Source organism: Amblyomma mixtum, chromosome 1, assembly GCF_055824585.1.
Source record: "Amblyomma mixtum isolate Tamu chromosome 1, ASM5582458v1, whole genome shotgun sequence".
In the NCBI taxonomy this organism is placed as follows: domain Eukaryota; kingdom Metazoa; phylum Arthropoda; class Arachnida; order Ixodida; family Ixodidae; genus Amblyomma; species Amblyomma mixtum.
The window spans coordinates 285,013,202-285,034,301 of record NC_143012.1 but is presented as its reverse complement, the minus strand read 5'-3'; the positions used below and the strand labels follow the sequence as shown (position 1 = coordinate 285,034,301).

General features: G+C 44.5%; 2 protein-coding genes across 2 annotated transcripts in view; one reads left to right on the top strand and one right to left on the bottom strand.

Moving 5' to 3' along the window:
- Nucleotides 1–21,100, top strand: part of LOC149371928 (uncharacterized) — a 510,412-nt gene that overhangs the window by 213,875 nt on the left and 275,437 nt on the right. The gene's annotated exons all lie outside the window — the stretch shown is intronic.
- Nucleotides 1–21,100, bottom strand: part of LOC149371931 (cell adhesion molecule Dscam1-like) — a 114,777-nt gene that overhangs the window by 56,654 nt on the left and 37,023 nt on the right. Inside the window, exon 2 of the mRNA XM_089585490.1 lies at nucleotides 7,982–8,308. Coding sequence (XP_089441616.1) covers nucleotides 7,982–8,308 — 327 coding nt within the window. The remainder of the gene's footprint in view (nucleotides 1–7,981; nucleotides 8,309–21,100) is intronic.

The window sequence follows — 21,100 nt, the reverse complement described above, 5'->3', positions numbered from 1 at the left end:
ACTTACCCTCAAACCTGGTTTGCAATGTTCGTCTGTTTCAGACGACTGCGTCATTTACCGCACAATTTCCAACACCTTTGACCAATCACAGCTCCAAAACGACATTGACACAGTGCATGCCTGGTGGGATGACTGGCTAATGTCGCTTAATCCTAATAAACGTGAACTCCTATCTTTTCACCGCCGGCGTAGCCCCCATATTTTCACTTACTCAGTTGCTAACGTTCCACTAGAATCCGCATACTCATACAAGTACCTAGGCGTCACCTTGTGCCAGGAGCTCTCCTGGCGCTCTCATGTAACGAACATCGTCGCATCAGCTAACCGGTCTTTGGGTTTGTTGAAACGTCATCTACGGCACGCCCCTCAAAGTATTAAAATTCTCGCTTACCAATCACTCACACGACCAAAGCTAGAATACGCATCTGCTATCTGGAGCCCGCAACAAGGTTATCTCATCAGTTCACTAGAATCGGTCCAAAATCGCGCCACGAGGTTCATTCATGCTGCCTATTCGTACGACATCATTGTATCGTCACTTAAACGACAATCATGTTTATCGACTCTTGCCCATCGTCGTCGCATCGCTGCTCTTAGTCTGTTCAATAAGTGTTTGCACAGTTCTCTCGGCCAACCACCCTACATCACACCGCCAGCTCGCATATCTCATCGCACCGGCCACCCACTGCAAGTTTCATGACAACGCGCCCTGCACCGTCATTTTTCCCCATCCTTTTTTCTTCGCACTGCTAAAGGCTGGAATGGCCTTCCCCACGACGTTGATGCCATCACCTGCCCATCAAGTTTTGTTAACAATTTAAATATGCATTTCATAAATATCATGTAGACAATCATATTCAATCTATATTTGTACTCCCACCCCTTATGTAATACCCCCAAAGTGGGGTCTTTAAGGCAATAAAGTGAAGTGAAGTGAAGTGAAGTGAAGTTCTTTTCAATGTCATCCGTTTTTTAGACCTTACAATGAGCGTTCTCATTTCCTTTTCATTCCTTTCTTCACCTTTGCTTTCATTGTGAGCTGGTGGACATGCAGTTTGCATTAGAGATTGTGGACGCTGCCCAACGCCTACCGATCGTGCACTAATAATAGAATTCGAGCTCGCGAAACACGCGCAACGCCTATGGTTTATAGGGATTCGCTACATCATCTCTAAGCTTTTTTTTATTTTTTTTTCATTAATCTGTATGAAGCTGTCACTTTTCCGCCGGAGACGTTTCCTCCAGATAGGTGTTGAAGTGGTCTTTCAAAAAAGATATTTAAGACAATAAAATATTTGCTACACAAAAAAAACATTGCTCGTTTTATTACGCCCTGTTGGAGACGTTCGATCGCGATGATAATGTTAATGGGGTGAAAAGCGAAGAGTCTTAGTTGCAGGTAGGAAAGATTTACGAGGTGGAAAGCATTAACGAACTCCTTGGGTTTTGGAGTCAATAACAGTAGTCGAATTACCCCTGAGAGACGGGCACATCTCTGTGCCCTGCGAATTCAACTGCGATAGAAAAAAATCATGAAAGTGGTTCAAATTCCCTAAGCTTGCAAATGAACCTTACCTGAAGAGAAACCAGAGACGCATCATTAACGCGATAGGGCCGACAGTGTGCGAAGAAATTCTTTCCACAACACTTCTTTCGAGGTAGCAAATGCACTTGGGAACTTGGGCAGATGTACTTCGGGAGTGTTCTCTGAACTGCTGAGCTTTACTGATGTTAAAGTGCCATCAAAAGCCCATCGAGAATTCTAGTAAGCTTGAGTAGACTTTTTCAGCTAATTCATTTGGTAAAATAATGTTTTTCTTCCGTTATCCTGGCCGTTACGTGGTACTGGCGAAGTGGAGTATTTAAGCAAAGGAAAAAGAGGTGAGAGCCAAAGAATGAAAATAATCTCATTTGATAGCATTAGATTCTCACTGCTTATAAACTGCTCTTACAGCCGGTAATGTGCATCGGTGCCGACAAACTGCAAAAAGGTGACGAGTATCTTGAACACAAAAAATTGACGGGATCATCAGACTGACACTGATAATGCTCAATCACCTTCTCGAATAACGACGACATTGTCCTTGTTGCTGCCTCCATAACTGTTATGAACAGCAGAAACTGACCACTTCAACATGCTTCTAGAAAACAGGCAAGTGATTGTGGAAGTTATATTATATTTCGGGAATGAACCAGTGCTACCTGTCCAGCCACACTAGCCAAAGTTTACTTTACGCGCAGACCACATTTAGCTTGCTATTTAAAAGAGCCCTACTTCTACTAACGTTGAAGAACGGAGTCGTATGCGCAGGGTTTATGCGAAGAGGATCTCGTTCGCACTGAACAGAACTCCTTTAAAGCATAACCTCGACCAGTGTAGGAGTATGGACATCGCGGGTCAGCACAGATCGCAGTCACCACAGTGTTCAGGGTAGTAGCAGACAGGTAGATTTTATTGGCATTCTTTCTGAATTGGGCCGGTGGCGAGTGCCACCTGCCCTACTAAATTAAACTGGAAGTTTTATTTATTTGCCACTTTATTTTTATGATCCTATTCTGGTTGGATTAATTGCATTAAGGCATAGTTCGTGTATTTTATTGTCTATAGTTGATGTGTTTTATTGTCATTGAGCTTTTACGCAACCACTAGACTAGTCTAAACTTGTTCGTCTTCACTGCTGATGAGTTAATTTTCATTCCCTGCCTTGAATGCCCAGATTCAGGTTTAGTGTAGTTTATGGGGTCTAACGTCCCAAATCGACGGAGGCTATAAGGGAAGCCGTAGTGACATGCTGCGGAAATTTCGACCAACTGGGTATCTTTAACGTGCACTGACGTCGCACAGTACACGGGCCTCTAGCATTTCACCTCCATGGAAATTCGACTGCCGCGGCCGAGATAGAACACATATGTCGGGTCAGCAGTCGAGTGCCACAACCCCTCAGCCATCGCAGCGGCTAAGGAATGTTTATCATGTTAATTATGATATGTCATGCATTAATACGTAGCGGAATTTATTCAGTGTTTTCTGCATTTCTTCCATATGCTGCAAAAATGTCCTTTCCAAAGTTTATGCTTATATCTATAGTGTCTCTTTCTAAGGCAGCCTTAGCTGGACTAAAAATGGCTGCGGCTTAGCTGAGTTAACCCTTGTTATGCAAGCGAAAGTGGCACTTCCAAAATCAGCGTGAAATCATGCCGCGGCCTATTGCTGCAGTGCCGCGTGTCTGCCACATCGTTGTTAGCGCTACCGCGTGCAGCCCATATCTCTCTCTCAGGATCGCCACGCACCTCAAAGCGCGATACAGGCGACCACTGGAGCCAGCTATGCGCCCTTCGTTTCCTTAAATTCATTAGAGCACAGAACGTCGTCAACGCCAGTGAATACAAAGAACGCTGACGTCCTATAGCTTCAGAGCCGCGTTTCTTTCACAATGTTGCCAATGCCAACTAATGCAGCGCACATCTGTCACTACCGCCATGTGGGTTAAAACACGATCGAGGTGCTCACTGTTCCACAGCAATGGGGGCAGGGGGGAGGCGGGGGGAAGGGGGGGGGGTGGCTTGTTATGCTCCTTTTCTTTGCTTTCGAAGCTTTCGCTCTTCATCGGTTTCGGCTGCCCGTTTAGAGCGTTTACGCTCCCTACCGATTGCTAAACCCCTCGCACGGTTGGCAATGTCGACCGGGTGATCAGACTCGGCCCGACGTTTGCCGGTACCCGCTCTCGGGGACGTCGGATCCGGCTGGCTTGTTTCGTTCATAGCGAGACACTGGATAGGTAGCGCGCAGCGGCCACGGCGACGGAGGAGCACGCGGCTGCAGCTGCTGTGAGTCATGTGGTACATTTGGTTACTTACGCCGCTCCGCTCCTCCTGTTCAAGGTCTTTCGCGCAGACACAGTTAAATTGGCGCCGCTAGGTAAGTCAACCTTTCGCTTTAGAAATTAGGGCGCTCTCTCCGGAATTATGATAATCAGATGTGCTCTTCCTTCAATAATACCCCCCCCCCCCACACACACACACACACACAATGTGTGCCGACGTGAACGCGGGATTCCACCTCCCTGCATCCAAACTTCTCCAGTGTCCCTGTATTTATATATCATTCCGTCCTATTTTCCAACATCGAATTTAAATCTCATGTTGGCTGCTACACTGCCACAGATTTCAGAGAGCAGGTCGAGTTAATTTTAGCTATCTGCATTAAGTGCCAAATTGTCACCGCATACTACACACGTAAGACATTGCGCTTATAAGAGCCCAGCCATAGAGCTGCCCTCACAATATCCGCCCTGCCCACTCCACTAGAGTCGCATGATAACCCACGGTACGTTTTGGTGTTCCGTTCCCGGGTTATCAATAGAATATTATTAGCAACCAACACATAAACAAGGGTTTTGACTGCGATGTGCGACCAGGAATGCGTGAGCCCTGGCATGATAGACAAATTGAGTCATTTGTGAATATTTCTGTACCGTCATTATTCCTCATTTTCAAACATATATGCGCGTAGGTTCACAAGACGTAGAAAGGCTGTAGCCCTACAGTTTCTTTAGTAAGAACATCAAAAGAGCAAATACCAGCCTCATTTATAGTTTCTTCTAAATGCCGTACACGAACAATTGCTAATGGTAATATGACTCACGTGTTGCATTTAATACGTTAATTAAAAAGATGAGCAATTGTTGCAGGGTAATGAAGAAGAAATGAAAACTTAATAAACCCAATTTAATTTTTGTTCAGAACAAGTTCGATAAATACAAATAAAATGAATGTGAGCAATTGTGGTTACTGTGTAAACACTATTCGCAAGATCGTCGCCATGAACCATAATTTACGTTTCTTTGTAACACATGCAAACTATTCTTTCTGTCGCCTAAGAAAAAAAAGTGATAATACTATCCTGTTCGCGCTATTCTGGCATAACAGATCCTCGTGAAGTATCGCTAATGAGAGAAACTCGCTTCGTTTTCTTTATTATTCTGTCTGCTGGAACGCTGCAAACGCAGAGCTGGCGGTTGGAATGCCGCTAATATAAAGCGCGCATTAATTAATGTGCTCTCGGGAATTAACTCTTGATCATTGATATTAGAGTAGTTTGCCTGTGCACTAAGATAAAACAAAAGAGAAAGACAAACTGGAAGTTGCATAGAACTAACAGCAGAAGTCTCCTTAATTCTTTCAGCTAGGACGCGCATATTGAAAGCTTCCTTTTGTGTTCCCTCATTACTCCCCCCACTGAGCCCCGCACCATGAGATGGTAATTGAATTATGATCAATGGTACGCAAAGTTGGAGTTCACTTCTTTATGTTTGCATGAGAGAAATTTTTGAAACGTTTTTCAAATGTCTTGCTTCCTCGAAAAATTTTTACTGTCATTATTTTTCACGTATTCAACGCAAAAAAAAATTTTTCAATGATTACGAAGCAATGAAGAGTTTCGCCTCCCTTGCGTTGAGCGCTCGAGCAGAATACTGGCCAGAAAACAAGGCAGGTAGGACTTTTAACGTAACAATTTCACGCAAGTAGAGCCACGTAGACAATAAAGCAAGATGGGCCGAGCATATTTATCATGAACCAAAGGGTGCTGTCGAATTTTGGTTTTTAAAGCGAGGTACGCACTACTCGAGCGCTCTATGCAAGGTTAAAGCAGACTGCACATATTCTGACCTTCTCTTCTATTTCACTGGCTTTTCCCCCTTCACAAGTTTGATGTAGACCCACGGGGAATAACTTCCCGTTTTCTTACCTTAATTCTCTGTCTACCGAGCGCCTGGTACGGTCATGGTGTTTTATAGCGATAGTCGTAAGAGGGTGAGAGTGCAGGCGCTGATTTTTTAAGTGAGCCGCAATCGAAAGATTTACAGCCGGATATCATAATCATCACCTTAAGCTATGAAACCATTTTGAACGTGATAGTGCAAGACCGTGATAGTGCAAGAACGTGATAGTGCAAGTGATTGTCGACAGTCTAAGTTGGAGACAGGTGAAACAGAAATTGTATTAACGAACGAATAATATTGTGAGAAAGTTTTACGTTGTAAGAAGTTTTCTCTCAGCGGTCTTCCGCCATCTCAGTAAAACACAAGTGCGCTCGACATAGCACAGTGCTGGAGAATTCTGAACTCTCTGAAGGGGATAGCAACGATTTGGTAGTTAATATTGGCGCGATAAATACGGAGTAAATTTACCTAAATAAATCGGAAACAAAATCAAGATCAAGACAATGGAAGCAGGCATCAAGTTCCACTTCGAACAGAGGCCATTTTACCCCTTGCGACTGGAAGGAGATGCCGATGATCTCTTGGGAATTCGAAGGCTATTCCACGGATGATCTCCTTGGCAGAGTAAATTCAATCACCGGGCCTTTCAGCTTTTCAGCGACCGTTCTCGGCTTCTTAAACGCCTATGGCAGAAAACTGGAGAGGTCTGGGTAAGAACGCAACCAAGAGGACTCCGTTGATTGACAAAAGACAACGCTGCAATGCACGTTAAAAAAAAAAAAAACCAATGACGATAGCCCACGACTGAAACTTTTCGTTTCGTCCTCACCAAGCCAGTACGCCATGCCGTGCGCATTAATGCATTGTCTCTTTGCAGTTTGCCCACAAAACATTAGTTGTGTGGGCGAGGTTCCTTCTTTACGTCAACCTATTATCTGTCGCTTTACAAATTGGAAGACCCTAGTGCTGAACGGAGTTTTAGAAGTTAAAAATATGATTAAAGGCACACAGCAGCACCTACAGCTGCAGTGCTAGAAGAATAAATTCTCAAGAACGAGCCAACTTCTTAGAGCTATTACAGTGGAATTAGCCATGGGGATGATGTTTAGATTTAGGGGCTTTTCAACACTTCTGAAATGCCGCATATCGAGGTTATGTAGATACGTGACTTCAAAACGCTTGCATGGCTTCGTAGTGCCACCAGGGCATTCCGCCATCTGTTGTATTTTAAGAAAAGAAGACTGCAAAACAAGCCCGACAAGGCAAAGGATATTATAAGAGCAAAATTCTTTCGATGTTGGTAGTGACTGTAACAAAAATTGCATCCGTATTCTTTCAAGTGCGCCCTCAACGCACCTGCACCGTCAACATACAGGTTGCACCGCTGGCAGAAACGAGAGGAATCGCGCTGTTTTTTCTTTCACGCATCAACAATTTGATTCTTGAAACTCGATTTGCTCACAGCGCAGCGGGAATGGTGCCCATATATTCAGACTGATGGAACGGAACAGAAGGCAAATCCAAATTAAGATGCTTACTGCTTGCGGCTATCCGGGTGACCTCTCTCGCAACTCATTTATACTTGTCGACCATGGGCCAGACAGTGCTCAAGTACACAGCTCGTTCATTTTCGGCACGAATGTGGAACAAATTGTGACAAAACCCGGTGACAGCGTGGTCTGTTCACGAGCGCCAGACAGTAATAGTGGAAGTAAAGTGCCTAGTAGGATTATGTAAATCATATTCTCTACTAAGCTCATTGTCTTTACCTGATCAATTCCAGAACTTCTCAGAGATTTCAATCTTAAAGCGGACACCGGTGCTCCTGAAAATTTGTAGCTACTTGAACTCATCCGCGGCAAACACATGCGTCGTTCACTAGGGCTGAAAGAACCTAAGACGACGCCAATTGTTACTGAAAGCTTGGAGGTGCCTCGCACATATTCTAGCTTGTAGGAATTCGCCACACGAGTATCGCTACTCTTACAATGAAAGAGTGTTTTCTTGATGAATGACTAAGTTATAAAATATTGACAGTTATAAAACATAATCACACAAAAGAAACAAGCAAGCCGATGAAACAATTTGTAGAAAACTCCTTTCATGTACATTGGTTACTCTCACGCCGCGCACAGAACACCGCTACTCGAAGTCGCTGTAAGTCCACGACATTACAAAGTGGGGGACTCCTGTGCGTCCTGCTTTCTGATAATAAAAGAAATGGCGAAGAGGCTCAAGATGAGACCAATCTCACTCACCTGCCCTGATGTGGACGTCTCCGCTGACGACGGAGCCGACACTGTTTCTTGCCCCGCACCTGTATACGGCGGCGTGGATGTCCTGGCGAAAGTCCTCGGCACGGAACGAAGAGAAGATGAGCGCGCCGTCCTGCGGCCGCACGTGACGGAGGCCCGGAATGTCTGGCGCGGGACCCTGGGAGCCTACGCGCCACCACCACACCTCGGGCCGAGGCGAACCCTGGGCCTCGCAGGGCACCACCGCCTGTGACGAGTTGAGGAACTCCACGCGGCTGGGAGGCGCCCGGGTGAAGACCGGCCCGCGCCGCTCCTTGCGACTACCGCTGGCTGCGAGCAAAAAAGGCACAGTTATAAGTAGATGTGATATTAACCCTTGCATTTACACCTATGTCACCCTGAAAATTTACTCTTTTTTGCTTTTTGTTGTGGGTTCTAATATGTTCGGCGAGGAAGGAACTAGTGGAAACCACACACGATGCAAGAGGAGAAAGGAGCGAACGAACTAGCGCTCTGTTCCTTTTCGTCTTGTGTGTCTGTTTCCTTTGGTTGCTTCGGCATCAGCCATGAAGACAATTGGCCTACAGTTCACATTCATGAAAGTCTCCTTTGTTCTCATGCCTTATGTGGTTAAAAGTTTTTGCATTGACTGTCTTTCACGCAAGTGCATGCAAACACATTCATGCAGATTAGCAAAAGTTAGATGCAGCGGTGTTGATTGTTGGTTGTGATTCTTCTTGATACTTGTTGCGGCAGCTTTATGTTTGATGATGGGAGAATAAATTCTGACTTTGCATGCATTTTTTCTAGCTGCCTCTTTTCAAAGCCCTAGCGATTCTACTCACTTGATTAGTATTCATGCAAGTTTGCCATTGTAACAGTATATTGATTCTAATTAACGCTGTACAAAGGGTAGCTGCGTTGTAAGTAGTAAGAAGTAATATCAAACGCACGTTTGGCAAACTCATTGAATGAATATTTTGTATCGCTATCAAGCAGTACTCATGATTCAAGCTGCGTGCAATATTTAGGTGCAGGGACGAGCGACAGTGCGTTTTTAGAGCCAACTGATACAAATGAAGTTTTCAGCACTTTCATGTCAGTCAAAAACAGCAACTGCTGCGATATTGACGGGCTTCAAATACGACCGGTCAAACATGTCTTAGACCTAATCTCTCCTATACTCGAACATATTTTTAACCTCGTTTTTCAGCATGGCATTTTTCCGAAAGAGTTGCAGCTTGGAAAGGTAACAGTTTTGCACAAAGGCGGTGACAAAAACGAACTCACAAATTACAGGCCTATTTCAATTTTACCAGTTTTTTCAAAAGGTCTGGAAAAAATAATCCATTCCCGCGTAATGTCATTCGCAACAAAACATAAACTAATCACAGATGCGCAATTTGGGTTTATGAAAGGCCGGTCTACCGAGACTGCACTTTTGACACAGAAGGAAATAATATTAGACGCTTTCGAGCGAGAAATGTGCGCATTAGGCATATTTATAGATTATTCTAAGGCCTTCGACACCATTAACCACGATACCCTGTTATTAAAGTTGCAACATTATGGCTTCCGTGGCGTTTTTCTTCAGTTGCTAAAATCCTATCTTCAATACCGCCGCCAGCAAGTTGTTATCAATAATCATCTGTCTGATGTACGAGCAGTTCACGCAGGAGTACCTCAGGGAAGTATTTTGGGGCCTCTGCTGTTTTCTTTTTACATCAATGATCTGGTAAACATTGACAACACAGCAAAATTCATCATATACGCTGATGATACCAGCATACTTTTAATAGGGTCTGATGCCGAGCTTCTTATCTCACGCGCAAATGTACTTCTAAATAAACTACATTCCTGGAGTATCGTTAATTCGCTTGCCATAAACAACAGTAAGACAAAAGCTGTTTTTTTCAGGCCGAAAAACCGAAACATAGACACGCAGGCCATACTCCATCTCGGCACTGCAAATATTCAGATAGCGTCGCAAGTTAAATGTCTTGGTGTTCTGTTCGAAAAAAATATGTCCTGGAATACTCACATAGATGCAGTTGCAACTAAAATTTGTCGCATTACAGGGATCCTGTGCAAATTGCGATATTTTGCTCCTGTTTGCATTAAACGCCTTATTTTCAGTGCCCTTTTTACTTCAATAATTAACTACTGTCACCTAGTGTGGGGTACAACTACTTTGTCAAATATTACTAAACTTCACCTCCTACAAAAAAAGGCAATTCGTATAGTTGCAAACGCTGCATACGATAGTCATACTGCACCTCTCTTCAGGGAACTAAATATTATCACACTTCCTGACATTTATAAAACAATGCTCCTTAAGCGTTATTCTAACGGAATTAAAAAGAATAAAAACATTTTATGCGGCATAGCAAACCTGACACCTAAACGAAAAACACGGAATACCCGCAGTACTGAACTGTGGGAAATACCTCGAGCACGCACTAACTATGGATACCAGATGCTACATAATATGCTCCCGTCGCTTCTAAACAAACGAGTTGCTTCATAGCCACAATACTGTTTTTTTGTTGTAAATATATCATAGCCACAATAATTGCACTTTCTACCTTTTTCTGTATTACACCGTACATTGTATAATTCATAAAACACTCTACTAATCTTGTAATTGTTTTGCTTATGTCCTGAATTTGTGCCACATCCTCCCATGTCTGATGCGTTGTGTTTGTATCCTAGTTTTGTTGCCAATGCCATGATTTTTAGGGGCCGTGAACCCCGTCAAGCCCAGCTAGAGGCTTTTTGTTCACGGTCCTCAGCATCTGTAATGTTGATGTTGGAATAAAATGATGATGATGATGAACCTTGCCTTGTCAGCTTCCAAATTATCAAGGTACCAGGGAAAAGAATTATAACTATCACATTATACGGCGTAATGTACCCACATCACACAGCGAAAGTAAAATATTTGTTAGCACTGCTTAGGTCTGCTAAGCGAGTTTCACGCCAGTGCAGAATGTTGAATTAGCTGGCTTTCTTGCATCATAGAAAGGAATAGCGCTACAGATGAGGACAAAGAAAACAAGAGAGGATGTGTATTTTCTTGCGAATTCGTCGTAAGGGAACTTTGATACATTTTGCACAAATGGTGAAAACTGCTCCCAAAACTTGTCAGTCGGTGTCCATTCGCGAGTATCACAGAAACAGTTGGTCTTTGCAAGAGATAGTGCAGATTTTATCTGTAACCTCGTAATTTCCGTCTGGCCATTCTGCTCGTGTCTATCTCATTTTAACGTGAGAATTTGGAGTTTTCTGGCGTGTCCGTTTCTCCCACTTCACGCGCTAATTTACACCATTGTGCGCAACAAGCTCAGACTGTCTTGCTTTTCCCACCATCGGGCCCGTCATAACTGCTAGCTCCTAAAATCAATGTTTCATCCCTTTCTAAAACGCACATGTTCTCAAGTTCATCATTGCAGCCTTCATTTGTGCAGCAGATGATGGTAAGCAACTAGGAAAGCAGTCGTCGAAGAGAGATTTGAACAAAGACAGGAAGGGGGAAGCCAAAGTGCAGTGATCAAAGTTTCCATGAAACGAATTAGTTTCTTTTTTGCGAACTGCAGTTATCGATGGCGAAAATTATACACGACTTGCTTCCCAAACGAAAATACCGGAATGGTACGAGAGAATAAGAGAACTGGTGTGGCACGAGGGTGGCACGGTAGGTGTTTAGTCTTATAAAGCACTATTCCATGCAAGACAGTGTACGTTGGTCAGTGGATTGGGACTCCCCCCTCCCCCTCGCCTCCTGCTTTCTTTGTTCAATTTCAGGCTTCCTGTAGCGTTGTCGAAATATTTTTCACTAAACACGCGTTTTAATCCTAAAGAACACATAAGAGCATGTGCTAGATATCATGTACAGGGCGAAATTAAAAAAAAAAACCCTGCAGCAAATTCAGTCCAGGTAGAATTTTTTGAACAGACGCAATGTGACAGAACTGCGCACTGTTAAAATTCACTACAAAATGCCGATGACATGTTATTAAGACAAATGACATGCTATTAAGCCTTTAATGGCTCATTCTCCCGTCCGTCAGTCCGGCGTTATGTCTCCGAAATACTATCCGTAATCTTATCAGGGCTTGGGACATGTTAAACATTTCAAGTTAAAATTCTTCTTTATAAATTTTTCTTCCTAAGTGAATTACTGCTTGCTAATTTGGGGGATAACTAAGCATACAAATTTGCAAAATATATTTATTCTCCAAAAAACTTTTTCAGGATCCCTTCTGACTTGCCTTATGAGAGATACACACAAAGCTTTTTCCCAAAAAGCTAGAATAATGGCAATGCAAGATTTTATGATTATAAGTGAACTGTTTTCTTCAAACGAGAAGTAACAGAAAATTTAACAAGTATCATTTGAACAAGTATCAATTGAACAAAGAAGTATCATTGTTCGAAGAGACCGCAGCAGCAAACATGTTGGTGCTACCTGTCGCAAAGAAAAATGAAATGTTATAATACTCCGCCTTAATTACCTTATGTAAAAGTTCTTGTTCACCTTGCCAACACACTTTAATCAGTACAGTAAAACTGGTATCTGTCTTATGAAAAAAAAACTATACAAGAAATACGCCAGTACTATGCGCTCGTGCGTAGTAGCAGTCGAATTTCTGTTTTCATTTCATATGTATGTTTCTTAAGAAGGTTTCCGTATATATAACTGTTTTACTCCTAGGATATATATAATTGGAGAAGTTCTAAATATCAAAAATTTGTGTCTGTGAATAATATATTTTGAGTGTGTTTCCTTTCGCTTACTCTCGCCTTACAACAGGAGGCCGTGGCCTTTGTTTAAGCTGTCGTTCCTTCTGGCAGCTTTTACCTCCAGCCCCCTTAATCTCTTTGATGGAAAAAGACTATTTGATGTTGGCAACAGATTACTCTAATCCAGTGCTTCTTGTTTTTGGAAAGATACGTACTTAAAGTGTGAACAATTGGCTGCTCTTTTACAGGTAACTTTCCAGGAATTTTGTCGAGGCACACAGCGTTGTTAATGCACAAAAATACTGTGAATATTTAAATTACTTTCATAGTGCACACGTGAGACACATCAGAATGTCTATCACAGCAAAAAAGATGAAAAGGAATACTGGCTTCGATTCATATCCAGACGCTCGCATCTCGCGAACTTCGCTGCTTTTAAACTGTATTGTATAAATTGTGTTTCTTTTTTTCTTTCACGAGCACCCTGTATCGACAAACGCAAAGAAATCAAATTGAAAAGACTGTGAAGTTTGCTTCTGTAGTGAACTCTTCAAACATATCGATCAAACTTCCTCGGCACATAACGTCAACGCAGGCGCCTACTTCGCTTGCATAACGTTTGTAAACTTCGCTCGTGCCTCGTGTGCTTCTCCTTCTAGGGAGAGGCCCCAGATATTGCGAGAAGCTGGCAAACTTTACGCTCTTTCTTGTTGTCTGTTCACGTTGTTGGCTGCTTTATGATATCTTGCATAGGGTTACCCTACAAAAGTTTGCAACTGCTTCGCTGAAATAAGTTTTCCAAACTAACTCTGGGGAATCACACACTGCTTTCTTTCGCTGCTGTGAAGGCAGACTAGTGTGACGAAACATCACGTTGTATCACATTTATACATGTTTATTCCTTCTTTTTCTTGGGTCGGTTTTGTTAGCTTTTTTGAACAAAATTAGTTTCACAATTTTGAGCGGAGCAGTATTCACACATGACAGACGGGCACTAGTGTAATATATTTTGCTGCAGCTTTGCGACACAGCTGGCAAGGAACGGAAAAATCTTTTTCCCTTTTTCAAGAGCACATTTCCCGGTTAACATTTCAAACTCCTTTTTTTTTCATACCATGTTTCTCCTGGGTAAGATAATAAGTAACGACCTCACGTAAGATGTAAAAGACCGCGTCTGCTTAAACCAACCACGGGATGCGCTGCTACGGTGGCAGGATCAATAGTTATGCTCGACGGCAATCCACAAAACGTAGTTCGGCACACCTACGCTTCATGACGTCAAAAACGGAAAGGCTGCTCTCCTTCGGGCGGCCGCCTGCAGGTCATCTGCTACTCCATGCGACTGCATCTGGGCTTCCACTAAACAAAGCTTTGGCCCCAGACAAGAATTTCGGCGCCTGTATGACTACACACGTTGGTTAAATAGAAATTGACTCTGGTATGAAGAAACGGTAGGCGGTTGGAAATGGTTTGTTTGATTTTCGTCTCTCTCTGAGTTCATGTGGAGCACCGCGCTACACAGTCTGCAACAAGAGTCTGCATAGTCGGCTACAAATCGGCGAGGAGGGGATGGAAAATATCGTTGCTTTTCTGCCGCTGATGCTGACTTAGGGTATGAGCTTTGCTCTACATCGCGCTGACAAGAAGTTCAACCACATTGCGCTCTGTGTGAATGCTTCTTCGCGGATCAGCTGATCGAAAGAGAGTACAGTCTTGACAGTGAAAGTAATTTTTTTCGCTTATAAAAATAGCCTTCAGTGTAGCGGGCTATGCAGCGCAAACATTCTTTACAAGTACCGGATGGAGTGAATCTATAGTGTTTTTCTAGCGCTATCCGAAGCTCCCGTCAACTGTGACAGGTGGCCTCGTTAGTGTGTGTAGGAAGCCTGCTATATTCCCAAGTGATGTTTTGGATAGCTTCGTGACATGCCACTTTAAGACACCTTTAGTCGTTCCTTCATTGTGAGGGAACGCAAGGGAGACTTGTCGACTTCGTTGCTCTTTCCTGCAGCTCAAAACATCCTTCTTATTTACATAATACACAAATGTTCGGGATATCAGTAGTAGCATGCTAGTGTTCGTTATATCCGAGCTAGTATACAAGGTTCATACTTAGCATACTAAGTTTGTTGTAGTCCCTATTCTTGATATCTTTGAACTCACACTGCATGCGAGGATCACGCCATTAAATCTAATGCCACGAATCTGATGCGACGATGCGGGTGATGACAATAATCAGTCCATGGCGCCTGCTCTAACTCTCGGCCAGTTGCTTAGATTGTAGCCACGGTGTTTCCATGTGATACGCTTTCGAGAAAAATAAGAATGCCACGGAGTCGTGGCTGTTCAGTTTGAGCACCTATCTCGAAATTAACTTGTAGGTGCACGACTTGGCTCAAATCTCAACTACTTCTGATTGATGTTCACATCGCGCAAAAAAAAAGGCAATTGGTCTTTGTGCTCCGGGATCATGAATAATCACAAACTTCACCAGTGTTGTTCTCGCTAAACATGTTATGCATGTCTTTATTCGCTGGGAAAGAGCTAATCAGCCGGCGATAAAATGTCATGCTTCACTCGGCGCAAGCTTCACTCGGCGCAAAGGCCGAACGTGATCGCTTCAATGTTTGCGCCAGAATAAGGGAGAGCTTTGGGATTTTGAGAAAGATACCAGGTGTGAACAAGCACGCCGCTGTTTATGTGACAGCGATAATTAAAACTGTAGACTAATTGACTCTGGCTATGACATTTTTGTGGTCTGAAAGGAAACCTGAAAGCTGAAGGAAGCCGCTTCAGCTGCGTCATTGCTGGATATCAACATCCAGTAGTGGTGAAGGACATAAGTGCATGAAAAGGGTTGTTGAACCGATTCAGCTAATTTTAGAGGCATACCTTGAATATTGCACAAATGAGAAAAAAAATAGATGGCACGAAATACTCGAATGCACGTCAAATCAAAACTGAATGGAATTATCAAAATTAAAGGCGCAGGAGCAATACAGAAGTTTCTAAGCGTAACACAACATGTTTGATGGTTATAGCGCTTCCGTTGTTGATATTTAAATTTGCCCCAATAAGCTGCACTTGACTCAACTGTTGGCAACGCTGATGTGGGAAGAGAAAGCTGAAAGGAACGCAGATGGTAACTTCAAAGAAAACATCTGCCCGTGATCAAGAAATAGGTAATGGTGCTTGGGATTACCTCGTGCTATAGAAAATAGAGTCAGTACTTCTAATGCTTTCTGCAGACGTAAGTCGACGGGGAGGTACAATGGCTCAGCTGCTTGAGAAAACTCGCGAAACCACAGAGAAAGCACGAAGGTTCCGTGCTTTCGCTATCTCAGACTGTCACTCCTGGTACCATCTCAAACCGTCGTTTGAACACATCAGTATCACTAAAATATGTCTGAATCACCTAATGCAAAACAAAGCAAGTGTCAGTTCACTAACGTGCGGTACTAGACAAACGTTATGAATTTATCAACCATTAGTGGATCTTTAAAGCAACATTGTGCACTTGGAGAATCACTGAAGAGGCGGCCTTCATATCACAAATATTATTCGCCAAGTGAAGTGAATACCTAGGATAACAACATTTTGTAAATATCACCCGCATCGCAATGCCACCCCGGTAGTCTGTCTAGGTGAAACTCCCAAACTAGCTCTAATAGTTTTCTTTCCCATGTGAGAAAATGCTCCTAAAGAAGAAAAAATAACAGCTATCACATTTCCGAGTAACACAGACGCTCAAAACGGGTGCGCGCAAAACCGTGCGTGTCTACCGTACAAAAGGAATTTGGGTGCTCACATCGCCTCTATTTATTTTATATTTTGCTCATCAGCATAAAGAGGAATGTTCTTAAAAGCAAAAAGTAAAATAGCCACTGGAGTGTTGTATGTGCGATAACAGCACACCTTTAATAATTAAAGAGTAACCATGTTCCGAACAGAATGCAGCGGACCGTCGCCATTCGAACCGCGAGCACCGTGTGCCGCAAGCACCTAAGCGAGAGTGCGACGTGCGCACATTTTGGATCCAAAATTTATCGTTTATGGATGCCGCGTAGCCGCGAACTGTGTGGATAGAATCCAACACGTAAAATATTTACCTTTGGAAAAAAAAAAACCTTTTGGGCAATAAGTTCCCTCTTATAAAAACCTTTGCAATGGACAATAAAGCAGCGGCCGTTGAGAACAGACTCCTTGCAGATTAGCTCCCATATAGAGCGAAGTGTTACGTAGCTTTAAGAGCACCAAGTGCATCGTTCCAGCTTAAGCTTATAAATTTAATATCTTTCCGAAAGAAGACAAAAACTGAGAGGGGAGGGGCGTACTAGAATGCCATATTAAAATTACCTATGCCGAAAACACTTCTGTAGCACGAGGCTAGTCCATCTCGTTGGTGGCATTAATAGGCAAGTACCTCACGGTATTCGCTACCGCACGAACATGACCTGCTACACTAACTTCATCGTGAAGGTCTTTGAAAAGATAATCGCGGGAAGCATTCGCGATTTCATGAGCGCAAGGGCCTCTGGAAAGGACTTAGGCTGCGTAATGGAACAGGTAGTCGTAACAGCCACTGGCCAAGCACCGCACATGCATTAGGCGCCAGGACAAGCCAGGCATGCATTGCTTTGCTAGGAACCTGGGCACAGTTGAATGCTAAATATTGAATCTACCGTCAAGGCGGTGAGCCCTTCGGCTAAAAGGAGGTGCGCGACTCGGGCTACCCACAGGAACAAGCCTCAAGGCGACCATTGTGTTTGCTTGACCGACTGCAGCCTTACGAACGCGATGCGGTTGCGTGCTGGTATATTAAGATTAGTCGCAAACTGTTAATTTGGGGGTGTTTTTACAGCACAAATTGTCATGCGTTCATTTTAGCAATATAACCCTGAATTACACCTGGAGATTTACAGTGTAAATTTTACGGCCCGAATTAATTCGAGAATTAACTTACGTGCCCCCTGCCACAGCGCACGTAGCAAAATGGAGGGCCAGAAATCTTACGGAAAGTCTTACTGAGCCTGTCTGACGAGGATATGGATGTCTATAGAACAGTAAAAACAGCTCTATTCCGCCACTTTGGAGCTAGGACAGAGTGCCTAGGCGGCCGGATGCACTTGAATGGTAGAGTGAGGGATCCATTTAGGTGCGAGGCTGCTTCTGCCCAGAGAAAACCCACTAAAAATCAGACTGTCGCGGTGTGTAAAGGTCTCAACCCTGCGAATAAGACACAGACGCGTAATCGGCCTGGGTGGGAACGAAACGCGACAACTCCAGACAAAGGTTCCTGTTATAACGTCGACCAAGGCATATATACTGATAGGTGACGTCACACGGTTCACGCTCAGCGATGGTCGTGCCAGATACACATGTGGGCGTGTTGGCCGACTTGCTGCGTTATCACAGTTTCGAAGAGGCTAGAGAGACCGTCGCCAAGTTGGATCGACGCCACGCCAGGATAAAAGGACAAATGCAAGCGTCTGGTCGGAATGAAGGTGCAGCAGGAAAAGGGGAACACCTGGCACCCGAGTTTAAGGGTAAAGCACTCGAAACCGTTGTCCAGCCGGGTCACCGCGTTGACATAAAACGGGGGTCAGTGCAAGCGTGCGACTGGCAAAGAGGTAAAGCTGGAAAAGGGGAACAGCCGACTCAACAGCTTAAGAGAAAGGTACGCCAGACCATAGCCGAGTTGGATAAGCGCGAGGCTACGAGAAAAAAATTTGTTCGGGCGTCCAAGCGGCACGGGCGTGAAAAGGAAGTAGTAGAGGTGCCCGAATCTACAGGTTCCGAAAGAAAAATTGAGGGTAGCCTTAAAAAGTGTGCACAAAATTGTGCAGAACTGTCCCACCACAGGGTGGATGACAAAGACGAGCCAGGCGAGCTCGAAGGCAGTAAGGAAGACGCGCAAACGCAACAGGACGATCCTTAAAGGTACGAGTCGCATAACCCAGAGGTAGCGAAATGTCCGCCGGTCGATTACGTGGATCTGGTGCGTAGCTGCGACGCCAACGAGATAGTTGTTGGTCAACCTGGAGAAAAGTGTACACTTAGTGCGTATGGGAAACTTAAGGAGTTTGTTGTTGATCCCGAGGGGCATGCGGGAGGCTCGCGGCAAGAAGAAAAGAGCGCACCACTGCCGGAGCAGAAAGAAATGAAAGGCTCTTATCTAGATTTAGCAGTGCTAACTGTCACTGATGTATAGAGAGATGGGGTTGTTCCAAAGCCTAAAGGAAAAAACCGCACTGCGTATCAGAGAGTAGGTTCTGATCGTGCGACGCGTGCGGAGAGGTGAGAGAACAAACCCCACAAAACTGCCAGTAAGTTGTTCTCTAAAGGTGAAAGTGGCAGTAAGCCCACAAAAAGGCCGCGACGTGCAAAAGTAGCAGAGTCGTGCTGACTTAATACAAGTGCGGTCAGCTCTCGAAAGGGGAGAAAAGAAGTCAAGAGCTCGGACTGCAGAAACACTCAACCACGTGATCCCTTGAAAATGAGTGATACGCTCCCCATGCGGAAAAAACGACGTTGAAAGCTATCACGGCAAGTTTGTGGCGCCAGGCTACACACAAGGGCACGGAAAACTCGTTTGCGACTGCCGTTTCAGCAGACGGGTAAGAACGGGGACAGTGCAGCCATTTCAAAGCGTGCAGGGGGTGCAGGCCGTCGTCTTGCTCGCAGTCCATTGTTGTGAAGTACGGTTCGGCACTGCACGCGCTAGTGAGGCTTTCACAGTGTCTGGACGGAGGAGACATGGGGTCAGGGAGTGACTAACGCGAGGGGTGACTTCATTCGTCACGTTTCCGCAGCTCGAGGGAAGGTCAGACGGACGCGACTCCGAAGGGCGCGGCTGAAATGTTAATCCTAGCACACAAAACGGAGGAAAATTTCGCATATCTTTTTTTTTCTGAGCTTTTCGAACAAGTTGTTAAGACCAAGGACTGTCTGTTTAGTAGTGCTTATGATGCCACCTTAGGAGGAAAAGCAGGCAGCAGTGAAAGGTAGAGTTGGTAGAGTTAGAGTTAGATGGCTCTCACCTTTGTAATGAACTGTCATGTTGACACAGAATGCGATGTTTTGGCCATTCGTGGTAACTGACAGTATAATCTGTCTGTTGAGTGCATTTTATATGCGATTTTGCTCTGGACCTTTTTACAATTGTTAGCCGATAGTATTCATCGAATCTAACGGAATGAAGCCGGCAGAGCATTGTGTACGGGCACGTGGCTTAAATGACAGGGCGCAGAATTGTATGTGCATGCTTCAATGTAGTCTCAACTTCGAGATAGCAATCTTTTCAACAGTGTTTCCTCGGAAAGCTCATGTAGGACAAGCTGGGGAAAAGTTTGACCTTCCTTTTGAAGATCCTTTTAGTTGACAGAGGGTATTGGACTGATTTCAGCTTTGCAGTTTTCATGGAAATTTTAGTTGTGGGTCAAAGCTTTGGGACACCCCGCCTAAATCATACTACGTGGTGGATTGACTTCGGCGATTATGAGGTTAGCTGAATGTTTGGCGGGAATGATATATATGTACACATGTGCGTAATAAATCGCAGTTGAAAGTCAGCGCTCGTGTTGTCGTGTTTGTTCCGTCCCCGTGTTTTTTCCGCGCTGTTTTACCATGGATGAGGTTACATGCAGTCTCGCTTTATGGTCACGACTATTGCTCTCAACTGGAAAATTTTTACTTCAGTTTTATGCTTACAACGCATTTGTATCTCATAACAGCCTGGCGGGTCTCGGGTGAATTTATTGCATGGCTTGGGGAATGGCGCTTTGTTGAGTGGATGGTTTTGACTAATACCTTAATTTTGCGAGGATTAGGACTCTGTTGTGTGCCGACGGAGAAAATCAAGACAGGCATCTCACTCTACAACCCAAGCCCGTCTCTCTGCGGCAAGTGATTGTGACCACTGGCCGATCGAGATTCTCCTGGCCGCGGAGGAGCTTTTAAGAACGGCGCCAACAGGAAGCAGACAGCACCCATGTTTCTCCTGGATGCTTCCGAGAAACCCCTATCGACTCGACGACGTTTGCCTCAAGTCGTGAACGCGAGGTCTCCAACAATGGGACGATCCCTGGGAAGGCGTCCAGGCCTGCGTCTCTCCGAGCCTGCGCGTCGTCATCGTGGAGCGTGTTCTGCGTTCGGGGCGCTCAGCCACCGGGACGCTCTCAAGGAAGGCGTCCTGGCCTGCGTCTCTCATCGTCGTGGAGCATGTTGTGCGTTCGGGCCGGTCAGCTACAGGGACGCTCTCAAGGATGGCGTCCAAGCCTGCCAGGCAAATCAGTCACCAAGACGCTCCTGATTGGACGAAAAGAAGCGGGAGTCTGTGCCGACTCTATTTAAAGGCTTCCGTCTAATTTGTTCGTGTCA